This window comes from Sminthopsis crassicaudata, chromosome 5 (assembly GCF_048593235.1).
Source record: "Sminthopsis crassicaudata isolate SCR6 chromosome 5, ASM4859323v1, whole genome shotgun sequence".
NCBI classification, from domain to species: Eukaryota; Metazoa; Chordata; class Mammalia; order Dasyuromorphia; family Dasyuridae; genus Sminthopsis; species Sminthopsis crassicaudata.
Genome location: NC_133621.1, coordinates 141,830,847 through 141,849,681, shown reverse-complemented (window position 1 = coordinate 141,849,681; position 18,835 = coordinate 141,830,847). Strand labels below are relative to the sequence as shown.

The following is an 18,835-nucleotide window of genomic DNA, read 5'->3' as shown; positions in this document are numbered from 1 at the left end:
CTCACCAGGGGTAAGCCAGCACCATGGAGAGCCACCTTTTGGATAAGATTAGGTCTGCATGCAGGGCCCCTCTGCCTGAGATCCGAGATGATTGAAGATGATCATAAGAGAAGGCTGAATACTTCAGGAGAAAAGACACACTAGGAGCACAGGATGACCACTGTTATAATGTGCCTCATTTGAAATCTAAAGTAAATGGAACTATAATATCAAAAATTAAGCTGTACCTAATAATTAGGGGCTATAAAGTTGGTTTTGTTTCAGATGTTTGCTTTTTATAAATTACAGAGCCATCTTCATCCTTATAAGTGTCAGGCACCACTCAATAATAGGTAGTTAACTGGAATTAAAAACCTAATTTCTGAAAAGGCTACTTAAAATAGGCATTACCTATACCAATTTTATTTTAGGAATAATCTTGATATTTTTATATTTTCATGTTGTAGTAGATATTATTATACTTCTGTGAAGCCCTTTATTTGTTTAATCCATGTGATCAGTCTCACTGCCTGGCAGATATCTAATCCTTAAACATAAATCTCTTGTCTATGATTCCTGAAAGCACCCCCCCCCCTTTAAATATTACTTCTCAGTGACAATTCTAAAATGTAAGTCAGAAACAAAGCAGTTATAATGAATATAGCTTTGCAAAAGTATAAATAAAAAGCATAGATAACTTGAAATGTAAAACTACTTTTGTACTTTGAATAATGGCAAATCATTGTCACTTCTTATTCCCTTACTCAAATTCCCAATCTTTTCTTAAGCTTGTAAATACTCCCACAAAACTGAAAAGGACAGTATCCTTAAAAGGACAAGAGGTTGCTACTGATCTTAGTAAAAATGGATACTGTGAAATTCATAAGAGAAAGCAGTCTTTTTAGTAGTGAGAAGAACGGGGTCTTTTTAAAATAAGAATAAAATCAGCTGATATAAAATATGAAAAAAAAAACCAGAAATTAATTTGGTCATGCACATAATTATATTCTACCAAGAATACCATCAGAATGATAGAAGAAAGCAAATTTCAGCTACTTCTCACATAAATGGTGTATGGTGTTTTAATAAGTTATTATACTTCCTTGAGCAAAAATATCAGCTTTCTTGGAAGATTAGGTGTTATAAAATAAAAATTTAACAAAGGAATGGATAGTAGTAATTAGAGGGGAAATGTCCAATGTGAAACACAAAGCTAAAGTTTTATTATTTATTTTTTCAAAGAAGAAAACAAATATGTCAGATAATGTAATTCAATTCAAAAACTGTAATGGCCCAATAAGTATAAGATATTAAGTGCTCTGGAGAATCATGACATGATTCCAATAGTCAGGGGACAGAGGCCTTCACCCATCTTCAGCATTTATTTTCAGTGCCATGGGGCTTGAGATGTATATAACAGACCTTTTCTTGGTCCTAATCCTACTTGACCAATATTTGACAATATTGACTATTTAACCTCACCTTACAATTTTCTTTTCTATGATATTCTTAGTTCTCCTGTCTGTGGCTGCTCTTTCTGATGTTTCTTCACTTGGATCAATTAATAAATTAGTATTTGTAATTGACTATGTGCCAGGTTCTGGGGGTGCAAGGACAAAAAAAAAATGAAACAACATATTTTCCAGTTTATAACCTTTCAAATCAAGCAGTGGAGGAACACATACCAGATTATGGATAGGGACTGGACCTGTGTTTTATTTAGGAAACTTGTATCACTATAGTTTGGCCCCCATTTCTGTGACATAAAGACCATTGTGAGATGTAATGTGTTCAGGTTCACACAGCAAGTGTCAGAGGTGGGGTCTGAATTCAGGCCTTCCTGAATCCAAGGCCAGCTATCTACAGGGATATGGAACGGACTTAGGATTTCATTGATCTTGGGCATATGTTAAAATATGTGGCCAGTATTTCCTCGTGTGGACAGAAGCAGATTAAAATATACTTAGGAAATACTTCAAGAAAATAGGAAAAAAAATCTCATATTAACATGACATTTTTTTAAGTTAAGAAGGGCCCTGCAGAGATCCTCATACATGGTTTAGTGGCCTCAAGTTCTATTTGAGTTTGACTTCAAAAATCTAAAGAATTCTTGGGTGAGGAAACTCTTAAGAGCAATGAAAGTTGTGCGGGTCACAAAGCTAGGTATGCTTTACACTTATCCTTGAACCCTAGTCAGTCGCCTTGGCTCTCCACTATGCCATGGCTGCTTCACTATACATACAAGGACATTAGGAGCTTATGGATGATGGTGCCAAAACTGTTGAAGAGAGGGATGCCCTTGACTGAGACGGAGGAGGAGTGCATTCTGGGCATGGAAGATGGCCAATACAAAGACTTGGATTGGAGATAAGAATAGGAGTACCATGTATCAGGAGAGAAGGAAAGCCAGTTGGACTTGCTGGTAAATTGTGGGAAGAAGTTACACAAAGAAGTTAGGAAAAATAGGTCAAGACCAGGTTGTGAAGCCAAACACACAGGAGTTTACATTGAGGGAACCCCATTGTATTTTATTGATTTGGAAGAGACACAATTAGAGCTGGGCTAAGCAAATCTCTTTGGTTACTGCATGGAGGATGGACTGGAATAGGGAAAGATTTAGGGACCAATTAGAAGGCCATTACAGTAAAAATAGTTAAATAAAAGTGCTAACTTTGAGTAGAGAGGGGCTAGGATGCAAGAGATATTGTGGAGGTAGAAATAGGAATATTTGACAACTGACTGTCTATGTGAAGAGTCAATGATAATGCTGAGGTTACAAATTCAGAAGACTAGAATGGTCGTTGTAAACTAAGCTAGCTAAATCTGGAAGATAGGGGTTTTGAGCGAAAAATGAAATTTCCCACTGGCATCTTAAAACACATCACAAATAATTTCCCTGCTACACTCAAGTCTACACCCTTCTTCTAGACCTTACTATTTTTTTTCAATAATACCACCATTTTCTCAGTTTTCCAGATTCAAACTCTGTCACCTGTTTATCCTAGCTCTTCCTTTCCCCCTTCATAAATGTTTTCTACATTTGTACTGTATAATCTTTTTCTGTTTATACTGCTATCCTTTCAATACAGTTCTTCATTAATGCTTACCTATGATAAATGGGAGTTTTGAAACTGAACCCATCACCCATTATTCCTGTGAATGTATCCTATATTTTAGCTCTCAATCTTTTGGGCATGCGATTCCCTTTTAATTGTAAACAAAACTTTGTGGATTCTCATTATTGAGAAGATGCATGATTATAAAGTAACCTGTAATTCCATAATCTTAAATGAATCTTTTATTAATCATAACAAAATATGTGCTTGAATATATACTCAGGATGTATTAGCCTATCAAAGATATTTGCTCATTCTTGCTCTTTGATGCATATTTGTCCAAATAAATAAAGGTAAAATGATCACACTTGCTATGCAAGAACACCACTTGCTCCTTTCCCTCCACATCCCCTCCAGCTCAGGACTTTGTGGCCCATAAACAAATCTTGCCAAATTGTACTATTTTCCTTGCCTCTGAATATCCCTTCATGATCCCACTTTTACACCTTTGCTTACGTTTTTTATGTCTAGAAAGCCTGCCTTGGAATCTACCAGCACCCTTGCTATCCCTCTCTAGGCATTTCCATTCTGCCTTGCATTAAGAGATTAATATATTTATTCTAATCCCATCTCAGACTATGTTGTTGTTTCCCTGAAGCTGTAAGGACTGTTTGTCTTCCTCATCTTGTGTCCTTTTTAATAGGCATTTTATAACTATTTACTTGAATAGGGAGTCAAGAAAAAAAAATGATCCCTTAGCTGTCACAGCAGCCAACAAGAAGGAACTCGGTAATTTTTCTTTTGGACCCAAACTCTTTCTTTCTTGTTTATGTATTAGGTATAAATAATTCCTGAGGAAAAGAGGAACTATATGGATGAGCTATTCCAGTGTACAAGAGGTTTTTATGAGGTCAGGGAAAGCATTATACATTTCAGAATTTCTATCCCAACTTCTAAATCCTTGGAACAAATATTGTGTTCTTCACCTTTTTGAACATAGAAGAAACTTATTTGCATCACAAAGTTCTTAAAACGAATTAAAAAGCTCACTGTGACATTTGTGCAATTGGGGCTCCCCTGGTATCTATAAGCCTTCCTCCACAATCCAAATTTCATAAGCTTGGACTCCACTTTTGGGGGCAGGCAGAATTATTATCTAGTTGGAAAATCTGGCCTGATAAAACTATTGTAATGTCTCATTTTTAAATTATTCAAGAAACCCTATCCTCTACTGGCTCTGCCTCTTCTCTGGTAAACAGGTTTTACTTCATCCCCACTAGCAAGTCAAAAGTGACAATGAATGATGTATGTCAAGTTCACCTCACAGACCCTCACATATAAATTGGGAATGGTGACCTTTGTATATTTACCACATGTTTTAGAAATCAACTTAACTCCCCATAGACATGGTAGTGATGTTAGTGATTTAGACTTCAACAATATATCCCACATCAGGAAGATTTTTCTTCAAATTGAGTAGCCAATAATTTTTTTTTAATATAATATTATCCCTTATATTCATTTTTCCAAATTATCCCCCCTCTACTCCCTCCCCCCAGATGGCAGGCAATCCCATACATCTTACATGTGTTACAATATAACCTAGATACAATACATGTGTGTAAATACCATTTTCTTGTTGCACAATAAGCATTAGATTCTGAAGGTACATGTAACCTGGGCAGACAGATATTAGTGCTAACAATTTATATTCACTTCCCATCATTTCTTCTCTGGGTGTAGCTACCTCTGTCCATCACTGATCAACTGGAAGTGAGTTTAGCCAATAACTTTTAATGAAGGCTTTATCTGAGTAGAGACAGCAAGTCAGTAGGTGAAACAAGTGTGACAACAAATGGCAAGAGGCTGGTACTTGGGAAGATTTTCATGTGGAGGAACATCTTCTCTGACCTCTGTTCCTTTAGAGTCAAATAAATAGACTTTGAGTTCTATGATCCAGAAGAAGGTAAGTTTCTTTGAGACTGCTTTACATTTTGCCTTTGAATTCCAAAGTGCCTATATTATAGTGCCTTGCATGTAGTAGGTACTTAATAAATGCTTATTTGAATGAATGTGGGTGAGGGAGGAAACTTGGTGAATGAACTCCATTCAAGCCTTAGAAAAACATCTAACTTCAAAAGCAGAGAAGAATTCATAAGGGTTCACTGGTAGCTGTTTCAGTAGAAATACATTGTCCTCAGTTTGTCCTGCTGTCTTTATTAGTATAAAGGGAGTGAGTTTCCTAAAAGTTGGAAAAAAAATTTAATGATGTATATATAGCACCCCTAAGTCTCAGCTGATCTGCTGAGGAAAGATAAATGTAGCCTACACAATGGCATTACAAAGATGAAAAATCAAAACTAATTGCTATGGGAAACAAGAACAAACCATGGTTTTGGATAAAATGTCATGAATTTTGTAGACTACGTCAAATGCATCTAAGTCTTTAGGAGTTTCATGAGAAGGGCACAAAATTCACCACAGTGCCATGATAATGTTAACAATCTGCCAAGAAATTTGTAGGGTCTTTATATGAGGCATTAAATATAGATTCAGTAACTATGCTGCAGTTGAAAACATTCAATATATTCTTGGAAGAAAGCAGATATGACAAGTGATCTGTAATCTAGCACAACTGGACAGTTATCAAAATAGTTTTTGAATCTTCTGGCTAATTGAGGGGGAAAAAAAGGAAATTCTATAACATTATGTAGCAACCAATATAATCAAATAATAATTTGATTGCTTGATTGATAGTAACAAGCAAAATAAACATAAGTCAATTGCAAAAATCTAAATAGCCCGGTCCATGTTCCTTCTCCAAGGTTTTTCCTAGAGTTTATTCCAATTGACCAAACTCACTGGCTCTGGTGTTAACCTTGTGTCCTTCCTGCTCAACCTGAATCTGATAAACAGGGAAAGGACTATGTATAGCTGAGTGGAGAAAAACATCTAGCCAATCTGCCCTCCAAGGCCTGAGGTAACTAGCACTCCTCCATACTTAGCTTTTCTTTACACCTACCACATTACAGCACTAAAGGTGACAGGTTATCTGGAATTTTACAAGTTGTAAATGTGTTAAGACAGAATGTCAAGTTGAATTTTCCTAACTTAATTTCTCCTATAGTTTTCTTGGGACTATGCTGAAATTATTTTTCAAGTGTACTTTTAAGAAACATACAGAATATAATGCTGAATATTTCAGCAGGCAACAGGAATGTGACCTAGTTAATGAAAGAGCTAACTTGGGATTCATCTTTTCCCTACTTTTTACTTTGGGGAAGCTGATAATAGGCTCTTGGGCCATCAAAAAGTTCTAGGGTCACCTTTTGAAAAGAAATCTGTTGGGTGGAAAGAATTAATAGCAAAATTTATAGCAGGAAAACTACATTAGCAATTGTGTTCTATCTGCTTTTGGGATGTATTTTGACTAATTTGACAGCACTGCCTAAAGAGGACATGTGATCACTAATCATGAGTGACCCACAAGGTTCTCTGTCCCTAGGGCCCACACACCTTAGACTCAACAGGTCCAAACTAAACTTACTGTCTTTCCCCATTACAGGGTACCAGATTCACAATCTTAATGTTTTCCTTGACTCCCCCTACTCTCTCAGGACACTGATCTGTTCCATAACGATATTTTTACCTTTGTAATATCTACTGCACATACATCCTTGTCACCTCTGATACTTTCATAAGTACCTATGTCTAGACTACTGTCACAGCTTACTGGCCAGTCTCCATGCCACATGTATCTTTCATTTCTATTCTATCCTCTCAGCTGTCCAAAAGATCTTCCTAAAGCACCATGTAATCCTCCCCACTCTCCTTGCTCAATTCATTCCAGTTGCTTCCTCTCACCTCCAGGATCAAATATGCAAAATCATGGCACAGTAGATAAAGGACCAGTCCTGGAGTCAGGAGGACTTGAGTTCAAATTCGACTTCTGATACTTAATATTAACTGTGTTTTAAGCAAGTTACTTAACCCTCTGTTTTGCCAAAAAACCAAATATATAAAATCATATTTGGCACTCAAAGTTTCATAACCTCTCCCCATTCACCTTTTCCCACTTTTTAATCCTTACATGCTTTCTGCCCCCTCCTCCAGGTTCCTATTTATTCTAGATATACCTTATTTGAGCTCAGTAATTTGCAAATTAATTCCTCAAGAGCAAGGACTGTCTCTTAACCATTCTTTACATCCCCAGTGCTTAGCACAGTGTCTGGCATGTTATAGAAGTTTAATAAATGTTTACTGATAGATTGACTGACTGACATGATCACATTTGGATACCTCTATTTATATAAAAAAATAAATCCTAAGTACCCAAAATGATAGTAGGGATGAGGAAAAGATAAGACAGAATGCTAAATCTAAGGCCCAGGGATATTGGGGAGTTTTCAGAAGCTGGGAGAATGAACTGACCCCAAGTATTGGCCTAAATTCCCCCAGAGCACTACGAAAAAGGATGGGGAGACGTAAGTCTGAGCCACACCAGGAGATGGAGAAAATGGCAAAAATAATGCTGAAAAACAACATAAATAATATGGATAGAGATGAGAATAATGCAAAGAAAATCAGTGCTTATTTACCTTGATCTTTCAACAAAAGAAACTTTCATGTTTCAATTAAAGTTCACTTTTTTGAGCAAAAGAGCAAAAATAGGGTTAGAACCTGACTTACCTGATAAGGAGGAGCCTGTCTTTTTCAGATGGGTGATCATCTAGCCACTGAGAGTATCGGGCATGGGACCACTCTGCTCTCTGAATAAATGGACATCAATTAGGGAAAAAGAAATGTGAACACAACAATAAATGTCAGATGATATAAAATTTACTTGGAATTACTAAGATGCAACTTTATACTTTATTTCCAAGCATTTTCCGAAGTGAAAAATGTCAAGAAGGCTTAGTAAGTCACAGTTAAGTATCCTTAGATTACCCTTTTGATTTCTAAAATGTTTCCTGGAATTCCAGTCCAATCTAATCTAGTAAATCTTTATTAATGGCTACTCTGGGAGGCAACCTGATCCAATAGATAAAGCTGACATTGAGTCAGAAGGACATGGGTCCAAGCAAAATTATTTAAAGCTTATTAGCTGAATGACGCAAGGCAAGTCATAACTTCTTGGCACAGTTGACAATCTCTTAGCTCATAAGTTGCAGTACAGTTACCAACCTAAAATGGTACAGAGATATTTCTCTTTGGGAATTATTAAAACTAAAGAAATTGCAGATCCAGTCCAAAATGGTAGGTGTTGAAGATAGATATGATTAAAAACCAAACATCTTTGCTCTCAAGAAGCAGACAGCAATAAACAGGACAATCTGGAAAGGTACTCTGTAGCACTGAGATTAGCCTTGAAAGATGTTTGGGATTCTAGCAGGGAAAGATGTGTAGAGAGTACATTTCAGGCATGAGAGTTAGCTTTTGCAAGGGCATGGAGGCAGGATATGAAGTGTAAAGATCAAAGAAGAGCAATTAAGACAATTTGAATTCAGAGTGTTTTATGGTCACTAATATGTAAGAACTCTAGTAATTTAATCAGTTAATGAGTGTGCCAGAAAAATTAATTAAGAAGGTTTTTACTAATCCATCACTATCATTTAAAAGGCCTATCTTGGCATTTTTAAAAAGAGAGACTTTGAATTAAGTGGCAGCTTTCTTCTATAATCTGTTTCTCTCTCTAAGGTTAGAAAATAAGAGACACTGGCTTATGATATGGACAAGATTAACTAGCAATTATATTGTCATCCTAGACCTTATGCCTTTAAGGGTCAAACTTAATTGAGACTCATAAAAGTAAGATTGCTTTAATTTATTACCTGGAAAGGAGATTTCAATTCAGATGGAGCTCTTGTAAATAAGAAATGAATAATAATGCTGAATGGGATAATGTCCCCCAATGCTGGGCTATTGGCTACATGTTCACTTGTCTGAAAGAGCAGTGGTCTGAAAGAAAGAAAAGCAAACATTATTTTGCCCTGTAAAAAGATATTATTTAGAAAGTATAAAGCATAACAGTAACATTTCTGATGGACTTTTATAATAAAAAAACATTAGTTAGTGAAAGACACAAAAGCCTTGCATTTCAGCAGGTAACATGACATAATTGTTCCCTCAACCTTTTCTTTGATACTTTCCTTTCTTGCCTCATGGTTTCAATTTAGCTCCTTGAAATGTTATGATCTAGCATTACTAGAATTCACTGCACCATACTCATATGCCCCATAGCTGAGTCACTGTTAAAAATGAGATCTTTTGATTCACTTCCTTGGCTTCGTGGATCTTTGAGTCATAGTGGCTATTTTTTTGGCAAGGTCAAGCTTGCTACATAGGCCACTGCCTTCTATTGTCAATACACCCATGGAAAGCAATGCTGGGTTTTGATTCTCTCGTGCGTCACTAATATAATTACCCATTAATGTCTAATTGCAGAATCTTTATTTCTGGTACTTGATTTAAGAGGCAGAAAGAACACAGCTTGATTTCCAATCTTTCTCCTTTCTTCTTGATCCCCACAACACATATTCCAGGTGAAATTTGAAGTGTTAGCCATTAAAAAATAAATCTTCATTTGACTTGAAAACAAAAAGGAACTGATTAAGACACTGCTAAAATGCCAAAAGCATGAAGTCCAAATATCACAAAATCACTCTTGGAAAATTTCATTCTGGAAAATGACAACATCTTCAAGGTTACAAATATTGCAGTCTGGTATGGTAGAAATGGTTCATATTAGGGAAAAAATGTACGTGCAATAGGGAATACTTAAGATTAAAATGATTCATGGCTAAAATCTTTTGACTTTTTTACAGTTGGCTACAACATATGGTGAAGAGAGGAAAAAGCATGTTGAATGAATTAACATCATGCTCAAAGAAAAGATTATAAAGTGGGTTCTTTTCAACAACTTAGTTTTCTTAAAAATTTTTCCCCTCTCTCTGATACACACAAAGGAGGCACAGAGGTGTCAGTATCTGCATAATACCAAAGGAAAACAAGCTGACACCTCTGAGATAATATAAAAAATGTTATTATGATTAATGGATAAGAGTGAAGTGTCTCCCTATTATGCAGGATGTTTTCAATAATAGAAAGTGAATCAGAGAAGAAATTAACTTCTAAGATATAATCCATTAAAAAAGAAAAAATAGAAAAAGCAGTAATGATAGTTTCTAAAAGTTGGGATTCAGAGCCTGAATTCTTCAGGTGAATAATACCTCTGAATTTTAGGTTCTGATTACACAGAGGTTGCTAGAGAACAGCTTTTCTTGCATACCAAAGAGGGAGAGGAGTGTCAGCTGATCACTATATAGGTTAGATTTTTCCTGTGCCCTATTTTTCTTTCCTGCCCTGGTCTGGCCAAGCATCTTTGGGCTGATCCCAGGATGCAAATGACTCCTCTTGAAGAGTAGAAGGGAAAAACTGGCTCAGCCATTTTTACCTGATGATTCTGTACCATCTTGTTCTATTTCGACTACTATTTGAAGTCTGTCCCAAGTGTATGAACAGTTGGAAAACTGATAGGTGATTCAAGTGGAGTCAACACAGGGCCTTTGGTTACTAAGTAACAATAAAGGCTAATAAGATAAAGGGGAAAATATATTTGGGTTTCTCATAAAGGCAAAAACCATTAAGAATGGAAATAAGTTTTCTTCTGCTTTCCAATAATACAAGCTAGGAATATTAGAATTCTGAATAGTCTAGACAACCATCAGTTTTAATGCTGGTTCCCCTAACTCCTTCATCCTATCTTCCCTCCCATTACTGTGTAAATAACTGAACTCAACAGTTATGTCATTTCTATTGGCACTAGCTGTTCTCCTCCCATTCTGCTGGAGTCCATTCATAATGGCACAGTACCACTTTCCCCTCAAAGTCTTAATTGCTCTGTCTTCACATTATCATAGGAACTGGGAAAGCTGAAGACTCTTTCTAAGCCTTAAATAGATCGGTGTTTGCAAAATTCAGAATTTAGATTAGGTTCCTCCTGTCTGACTGATCAGAACAAACTGTAAAGCTCCTATAGCAGTACTGATGAATTGGCAGAGGTGAGTTGCTTCTTCTACTTACAAAGAGATATTAAATCCTACTTGCTTGTGCATACCAAAGGCAGACAAAGAAGATGGGAATCTGAGAAAGGAGAATGTCAAGGTCACAGTCCCTACTGATTGCTGGAGATGGAATCAGAAGAGGCTATGCTGTAGTCCTTATCGGGAGGGTAAGGCAAAGATGGAGAACAGGAAGGACACTTTTTCAGAGATTAGTCTGAGGAGCTCTTTATATTTTGAAGAAAGGCAGAATTATCAGATCTTGGGAGGTGGAAAGAACTGTTACCAAAATCCCTTTTACAATGTGCCAAATCAATCAATAAATTAATCCATAAATATTTATTAGGGGTCTTTTATGTACCCAGTACTATGCTAACTTTTCTTCCTCTCAAGAGTTTCATTCTCATGGAGATAAGGAGAATAGATTAGATATATATGTGTATGTATGTGTGTATATGTTTACAGATATAAAACAACTCTAGAGTTTCATTCTAATGGAGACAAGGACATATATGCAGATATATATATATCTAAACACAGAGATTCATATATACATATACACACACACACACACACACACACATATATATATATATATATATATATATATATATATATATATATATATATATATATATATACACATTTTGTACCAAACCTATGGCAACCATGCTGACACAGCTGACTCACTTTTAATAATGAGATCTATTTATTTACTTACTTGGCTTCCTGGATAGCTGAGTCACAGTGACTATTCTTTTGGCAAGGCTAAGCTCACTACACAGGTCACTGCCTGTAAGGTCAACAGAACTATGTAAAGTTATCCTGGATTTTGACATAGTCTTAGTCTCTCTGTCTCTGTCTCTGTCTCTGTCTGTGTCTCTCTCTCTCTCTCTCTTTTGTGTGTGTGTGTGTGTGTGTGTGTGTGTGTGTGTGTGTGTGTGTACACACCTACATATATAATATATATAATATATAAAATATATACACACATATATGTAACACATACATATAATGATATAATTTTATTATTATTTGAAAGAAGAGGCATTAACATCTGCTTTGCCACTAAACCTTAAGAATTATGGGAATTTTCTGTCCGAATTGCAGTTGAAACCTCCCATATATATTGTCTCCCCAATAAAATGTGAGTTTCTTAAGAGCAAGGGCTCTACTTTTTTTCTATTTGTAACCCCCAAACTTATCACAAAGCCTTGTACATCCTAAATGCTTAATAAGCTCCATTCATTCAAGGAGGACAAATTGGTTGGTACTTAGAATACATGAAAGGGGTAATAATGTACAATGAGTCTGAAAAGATAAAAATGGGACAAGATTATGAAGATTTTTAAAAGTTAAACAGAGAAGTTTAAATTTGATAATAAAGGTAAAAGGAAATTCTTCGAGGTTACTTAATAAGGGAATGACGTGGTCAGATCTGTGCTTAAAAAAAAAGTCCTTTGGCAGTTTGGCGGGGCGGGGGGACACAGCATGGAATATGGAAAACCTTAAGGTAGGGAAACAAGTTAGAAGGTGTAGAAATAATCTAAGGGAGAGTAATCAAAGTGATCAGTCCCTAAACTAAGGATCCATGTGAGAAGAGACTCCAAAAATGATCACCTCGGCTTGAAGGCTTCTAGTGAAAGCAAACCACTACCACCTCAACAGCATGCCAATTTGGGCAGCCCAAATCTTTTAGCAATTGAATTGAGTGAACTTTATAAAACACATTGGTTAGGGCTACACTAACTAGTGCAAGCATGAAATAGTGGAAAGAATGTTGCCTGTGGAGTCAGAGGACATGGATTTGAATCCTGGCTCTCCTAGTTACTAGCTGTGTGCCCTGGATTTGTGTTTTCTCATTTATGTAAGGAGGAGGCTGGATTGGATGAGTCTCAAGGTCTATTTCAACTCTCTCTATCCTATGAACTTCTGCCATTGCTTCCTGTTCTGCTTCCTAGGCCCAAAGAGAATTTAAGATAGGGGTAGGCAGCCCCGCCATTGATTGTGGAAAGAACTCTGGAAACTGAGAACATGTACTATTGAGATCTTTATCTGAGTGACCTCATCCTTTTATAGAAAGCAGTTGAAAGAGCATGAGGAAGAGCTAATTATAGTGCTAAAACAGCTGGAACTGTCAAATGACAAGTGCCAATTCTACATAATGCATGGTTCACATAGATTCTCAGCAAGGACTGAGTACTGACCCGGAGAAAAAGGAAGTGCTAATCATCTAGCCATGTCCAAAGAACTTTCCAGAGATAAAACTTTTTTCTAGGATTTGGCAGGTATCTGTGAAGATATGTGTCTCTAAAAATTTAATTCTTAAGTCAAGAGGAACCAAAAGTAGAAAGGGAGAACCTGAATCTTTAAAAGCCAGCAAAAGTTGAGAAACATGGGCAGGTGTTTAAGGACTTGGTCTACAGCTTCACCCCTAATCATATTGGTTCTTGCAGATCTAAGCCAGCCCTTTGGTCACGTACTGTTGCTAGCCTTGTAAACTTGGAGTGGCTTCATACCAGAAGCATTTATATCAGGATACTCATGACAAGCCTTGTACATTTGCCAGTAGAAGTCTCTCTGACAGTGACACTCCTTATACTATCCACAGATTAGAGTTTTTGGCTGTGAAATGAAGTCTCATTGAAAAGTTTTAAGTCTAGGTCTACTGTACTTAATTTTAAGGATGAGCAGATTGCAACCAACTGACCTATTCTCCTGGTAATGGAATTAGCCAGTTATGAATTCTGGGTGGCTAGGAAAAACTAAGAGCTCCATTATGTGAACCTTGTATGTATGAGGGAATGGAGAAACCTATAGAAGGAGGAGTAGAAATGATAATCTGTGACACACAGGGAACCAGACCACTGACACATGAAATTGTGATTGAGTCACGCATTTCTACCTAAAAGTCAGATAGTGTAAAGGGCAAAATTCAGAGTCTATATCTTTTCTGGAAGTTTAACCCCTTTCTTACTTGATAAATCTTTGAAGAAAGTTAAGTCTAAAATGCCCCCACCTCCCATCCTTATAATTAGGGCTTCTTTTAGCCTCAGTTTCTTCAACTGATCCTCATATGACATGTTAGATTATGGTAAAAATGAGATACTAATAGCTTTTTAAAAAATGCCTGACAGAAGATGAAATTCCTGCTTTATTCTTAGTTTGTATTACTGTTTTAAGAGAAATATTTACTCTGTCTAGTGAAAATTTATGAAAGAAGTCCACCACCATAACATTTCACCAATATTACAGTAAAGTTTTTATACTGTTATTAAAATTTCTGATATTATAGATTCATTACCACAAAAATTAAGGGTACACAGTCTCCTAGATAATAACATAAAATATGTTAAATAATGCTTATCAATCAAAAAACTACATAATTTAAAATTAGTTACAAATGATTTTATATAAAGCTTCTAACTTAAATAATAACCAAAAAACTTGAAAGGGAAAATTCATTTACTAATGGAATGTGGCTATATAATCAGCAAGCAAGAATTAACAAAGGGCAAATCTTAGATACTAGAACTCACCGGAATGATCTAAGCAAGCGGTAAGACTTTCCTAAGTCCGATACTCTTCTGCAGAGTGGAGCCACAGCCAGTTCCATCTGTAAAAACAAAAGACACTGCTTAACCTTTCATGGAAGACTTTACATGGAAACAAATACTGAGTAGGGATGGGGTTTGTTCTAATTTGTTGATTGTACCTGACCTTCAACTGATTTCATCTGACCTCTAAAGTGGAAGTAGTGCCAGAGCCTGTGTTCAAACTGCAGCTCTGACATCTATCAACTGCATGACTCTGGACAAGTCATTCATTCATTTTCTCTAGCTTGCACTTACCTTATATACCAAATGAAAGGCTTGAAACAGATGACTTCTAAAGACTTTCTACCTCTAATAGTAACCAATGCAATTTGTGCCCCTAGTGGTAAATTTGCAATAGGGAATTCAAAGGATGCTAGGGACAATATCCTATAAGGATATAATATCCTATAATACAATGATCTTACTGAAAGTAACCCCTTTGAAGAAATCCAAGCTACTAATAACCATGTAAAATAAAGCTCTAAACCATTGATTAGAAAAATTAGAAAAATCACATTCATCTTACTGGCAAAGTTGGCCAAAAAAAATGCTGGAGAGGTTGTGGGAAAACACATTGGTGAAAACAAGAGCTAGCTGGTCTAGCAATTTTGGAAAGCAATTTGGAATGATGCCCCAAAAGCTACTAAACTATGTCTACTCTGTAACTCAGAGTCTACTAACAAGTCAATATCTTGAAGAAATTAAAGAAAAGGATCTATAATATACTAATATGTTTATAGCAGCATATTTTGTCCTGGAAAAGAATTGGAAACTGAGAGATGCCCTTTAATTGGGGAATGGCTGAACAAATTATGGCATATGAATGTGAGGGAATACAATTGTGTTATAAGAAATTATAAAAAGGATGGTTTCAGAGAAACCTGAAAAGACTTATATGAACTGCTACAAAGGAGAATAACTTACACATTAACAATACCATAAAAACAAACAACTCTGAAAGACTAAGAACTTTCCCATATTTTTTTTGTCTTATACCTTCAGCATGGATAGCTGACAACTCTCTGTAGTGTCACATTCTCCAAAGTATAGACAATAACTTAAGTTAGAGAGATGACTTTATTTTTAAGCATTAAGACATGGTGAAGTGTGAAAAATGATTCTGGAAACTTCATGGAATCATTCTCTTCTTCAAAATGAAGTCACAGAGGGACTCATTTTTCAAATATCAGTCACTTGTGGAACCAGTCAACTTTGTGCATCTTCTTTTTCAGTATATAGATGGGGAGGGAAGAAGAGAGGGGGGAGGAATAGAGAGGGAGAAAGGAGGAGGAGAGAAGAAGGGAGGGAAGCAGAGAGAAAGGAGGGGATTAGACAGAGAAAAAATAAGGGAAGGAGGGAGGAAGGGAAGAAAAGGGAGAGAGGGAGGGAGTAGGCAGAAACAGACACACAAAGAGACAGACATAGAGACACCCAGAGGGGGGAAGGAGGGAGGGAGGAAGTGAAAGAAGGAGGGAAGGAAGGAGAGAAAGAAAAGAGAGAGAAGAGAAAGAGAAAGACAGAGAGACACATAGAGTGTGTGTGTGTATGTGAGAGAGAGAGAGAGAGAGAGAGAGAGAGAGAGAGAGAGAGAGAGAGAGAGAGAGAGAGAGAGAGAAGGCTGAATACTCTGAAAGGAAAAACATGCCAGAAGAAAAAGAAACAAACTAAGTATGGTCTTTTGCTAATTACAATAAAATAGTTGTGAGCCAATTTTGAACTTCAGAAAGACTGGGCAATGGGTAAACCCATCTTCATTGTGAGAATTTGGAGATGAAGGAGGAAGGGAGGGTTTCTTGTAATTTAGTTTATATATTTTACATCCCATTGGTCATCTTAGTGAATGTTTGGATCTAATCACACTGTTTCACCTTCAGTAATCTTAAAATAAAATGAATTACACATCTTTGTACATAATGTATATAGGTATACATGATGAAATTACATAGCACAGTTACCATGAAATATTTTATCAATAATTTCTTTTCAATTACCCTGAAGGATTTTGGTGTCTTCAGAGATTAAACCAAAGATTATTTTCCTCAGCCCTTCAGCAGGGTTGAATGTTAAAAAACCAAAACATTACTAAAGGAACAAATTACTATATGAGAATATTTGACCCGAAAGGACTGTAAAATATATGATGATGCATAAAAAATCTATACCAAACAACAATATAAAAATGTTACATTTAAAAAAAAATTCATCCATAAAAAAGCTTTAGGGTATAGAAAAATCATTATCTTTTGGCAGAGTTCTATTTAAAAAAAAAAAAAAAAAAAAAGGAACTATAGGTGGGTTTTTTGGCAATTGATTGAGGGGCCAAAAATGGAAAATGCAACAGCTCCCCCTTTACCCCTGAAAAGTACAGTAGCAGGCACCATCAACCAGTGACAAAGATGCTTCCAAACCATCAGAGATATCTTGATCACAGGGCATCACTGGATGCTGCCTGGGCAGACCTGCCTAACACTTCTGAAGAGAAAAAGTTCTAGAATTAGAATAGTAACTGAGAGTGTTTTGTTTCCTTGCCTAAATTTATATAGACATGCACTCAGTGAAATAGATGCAACTATATATTTAAAGGGCACCAGAAAAAACTATAAATAGAAATGGCTACCAACGCCAGGGAATAAACAATTGCTAAGCCAGCTGCCACGGCTCACAGTTTTCCAGGGGAAGGAAAGAAACTGCAGGAGCCTCCAGAAGACACAGAACAGACAAGAGGTTCTGAATTAGCAGGACCTGTGGGCCTAGGAGCTACAGAATAGAGTAATGCTAACACCCAGAACTCAACAACCATCACAAGAAAACTGCCTTATGCCAGCATCCTGGGGTATGCAAGAAGGAGGCAATATATTCAAGGGACAGTAATGGGATGGTACAGAACTATCAGATCTTACATTTATTTAGTTTTACACTCCTGTTCAAGGAGTGATATCCTATGATATTAGGATATCATATCCTAATTCACCTTTTATGGATAAAGAAACCAAGAAAAGCTCAGAGAAGTTAAGCCATTAGATTAAGGTCACTTTATGATTCCAGATCCAGTGATCTTTCTATTATTTGTCCTTCTAAATTGCTAAATGCTGGTTTGGGTCAAAATTTAGAGTTCATAAATATTTTAAAATGTAAAAGTATTTTCCTTTGAGGCACCTGAAATTTATCTTTATGGTAAATTAAAAGGAAGCCTATAAAAAAAAAAATTAGAGGCCTACTATATTACAGGAGTTATACTATCTGTCTTTCCTGAGGCCTGGATCAGGGTAGTAATGGTAGAGAGAAGGGAATAGATCATGAAGGACATATCACACCAATAGAATAGGAAGCTTTGCCTATTACAGGCACTTCCCTGACCTTGTTTTATACCTTTCAACAATGACCTTTAATAATGAAGAGGTTGTGAGGCTTTTGTAGCTCCCAGGTGAAGCCTGCTGTGAATACAAAAGCCACTTAAGAGTTTGGATGATTCTGAAAGCTAAAGATGAACAACACGGGGAGCTTACCACTGTACTTCCACAGTGCCTATGAAACTATGCTGAACAGAGTCAGTAAATAAAGGTTTGATGAATGAAAAAAACAAAAACAAAACCCGCTACCACACAATCCAAAGACACTCTGAATGCCTGTGAAGCTGGCTAATATTTGCAAAGGCTCTTTATTGAGCCCAAATATGACTTCCATCTGTCATTCTTGTGCCTGTGACCTACATGGAGCTCTATAAGTGAATACAAATGGCAGGAGGTTTCTAAAGTGGGTCACAGGAATAAATATGGGAATCTGATTAGCAGTACCACACAACAAGCACACATACCTAGGCTGAACCTTTACCCTCACAAATCTGTCAAAGGGCTTACAAGTATACTCTTAGCTACTACTACCTGAGCACTCAAAACTTTCAGGCAGACAATAAACAGATGGTTAAGTCTAACTGGGCACTGGTGATCACTGTGAATTTCATTTAATCCCACAGTTACGGAAAAAGAGCAGGAAACATTTTGGATAAAAGGGAAATTGGTCCAGAAAGAAACAAAGACAAAACAAATCTGGCACAATCCACTTTCTGAATGTGCCATTCATCTTCCTCCCTATCCAAGAATTTAGCATTTCAATGTGTTCCTGAGAGTGTGGCTGGGCTGTGGTG

At 36.5% G+C, this 18,835-nt stretch overlaps 1 protein-coding gene across 1 annotated transcript in view; it reads right to left on the bottom strand.

Moving 5' to 3' along the window:
* The window catches only part of COG5 (component of oligomeric golgi complex 5), a 344,010-nt gene that overhangs the window by 2,012 nt on the left and 323,163 nt on the right, over nucleotides 1-18,835 (bottom strand). Inside the window, exons 19-21 of the mRNA XM_074268349.1 lie at nucleotides 14,635-14,711; nucleotides 8,867-8,993; nucleotides 7,725-7,804 (exon numbers count right to left, since the gene is read on the bottom strand). Of these exons, the coding sequence (XP_074124450.1) occupies nucleotides 7,725-7,804; nucleotides 8,867-8,993; nucleotides 14,635-14,711 (284 nt within the window). The remainder of the gene's footprint in view (nucleotides 1-7,724; nucleotides 7,805-8,866; nucleotides 8,994-14,634; nucleotides 14,712-18,835) is intronic.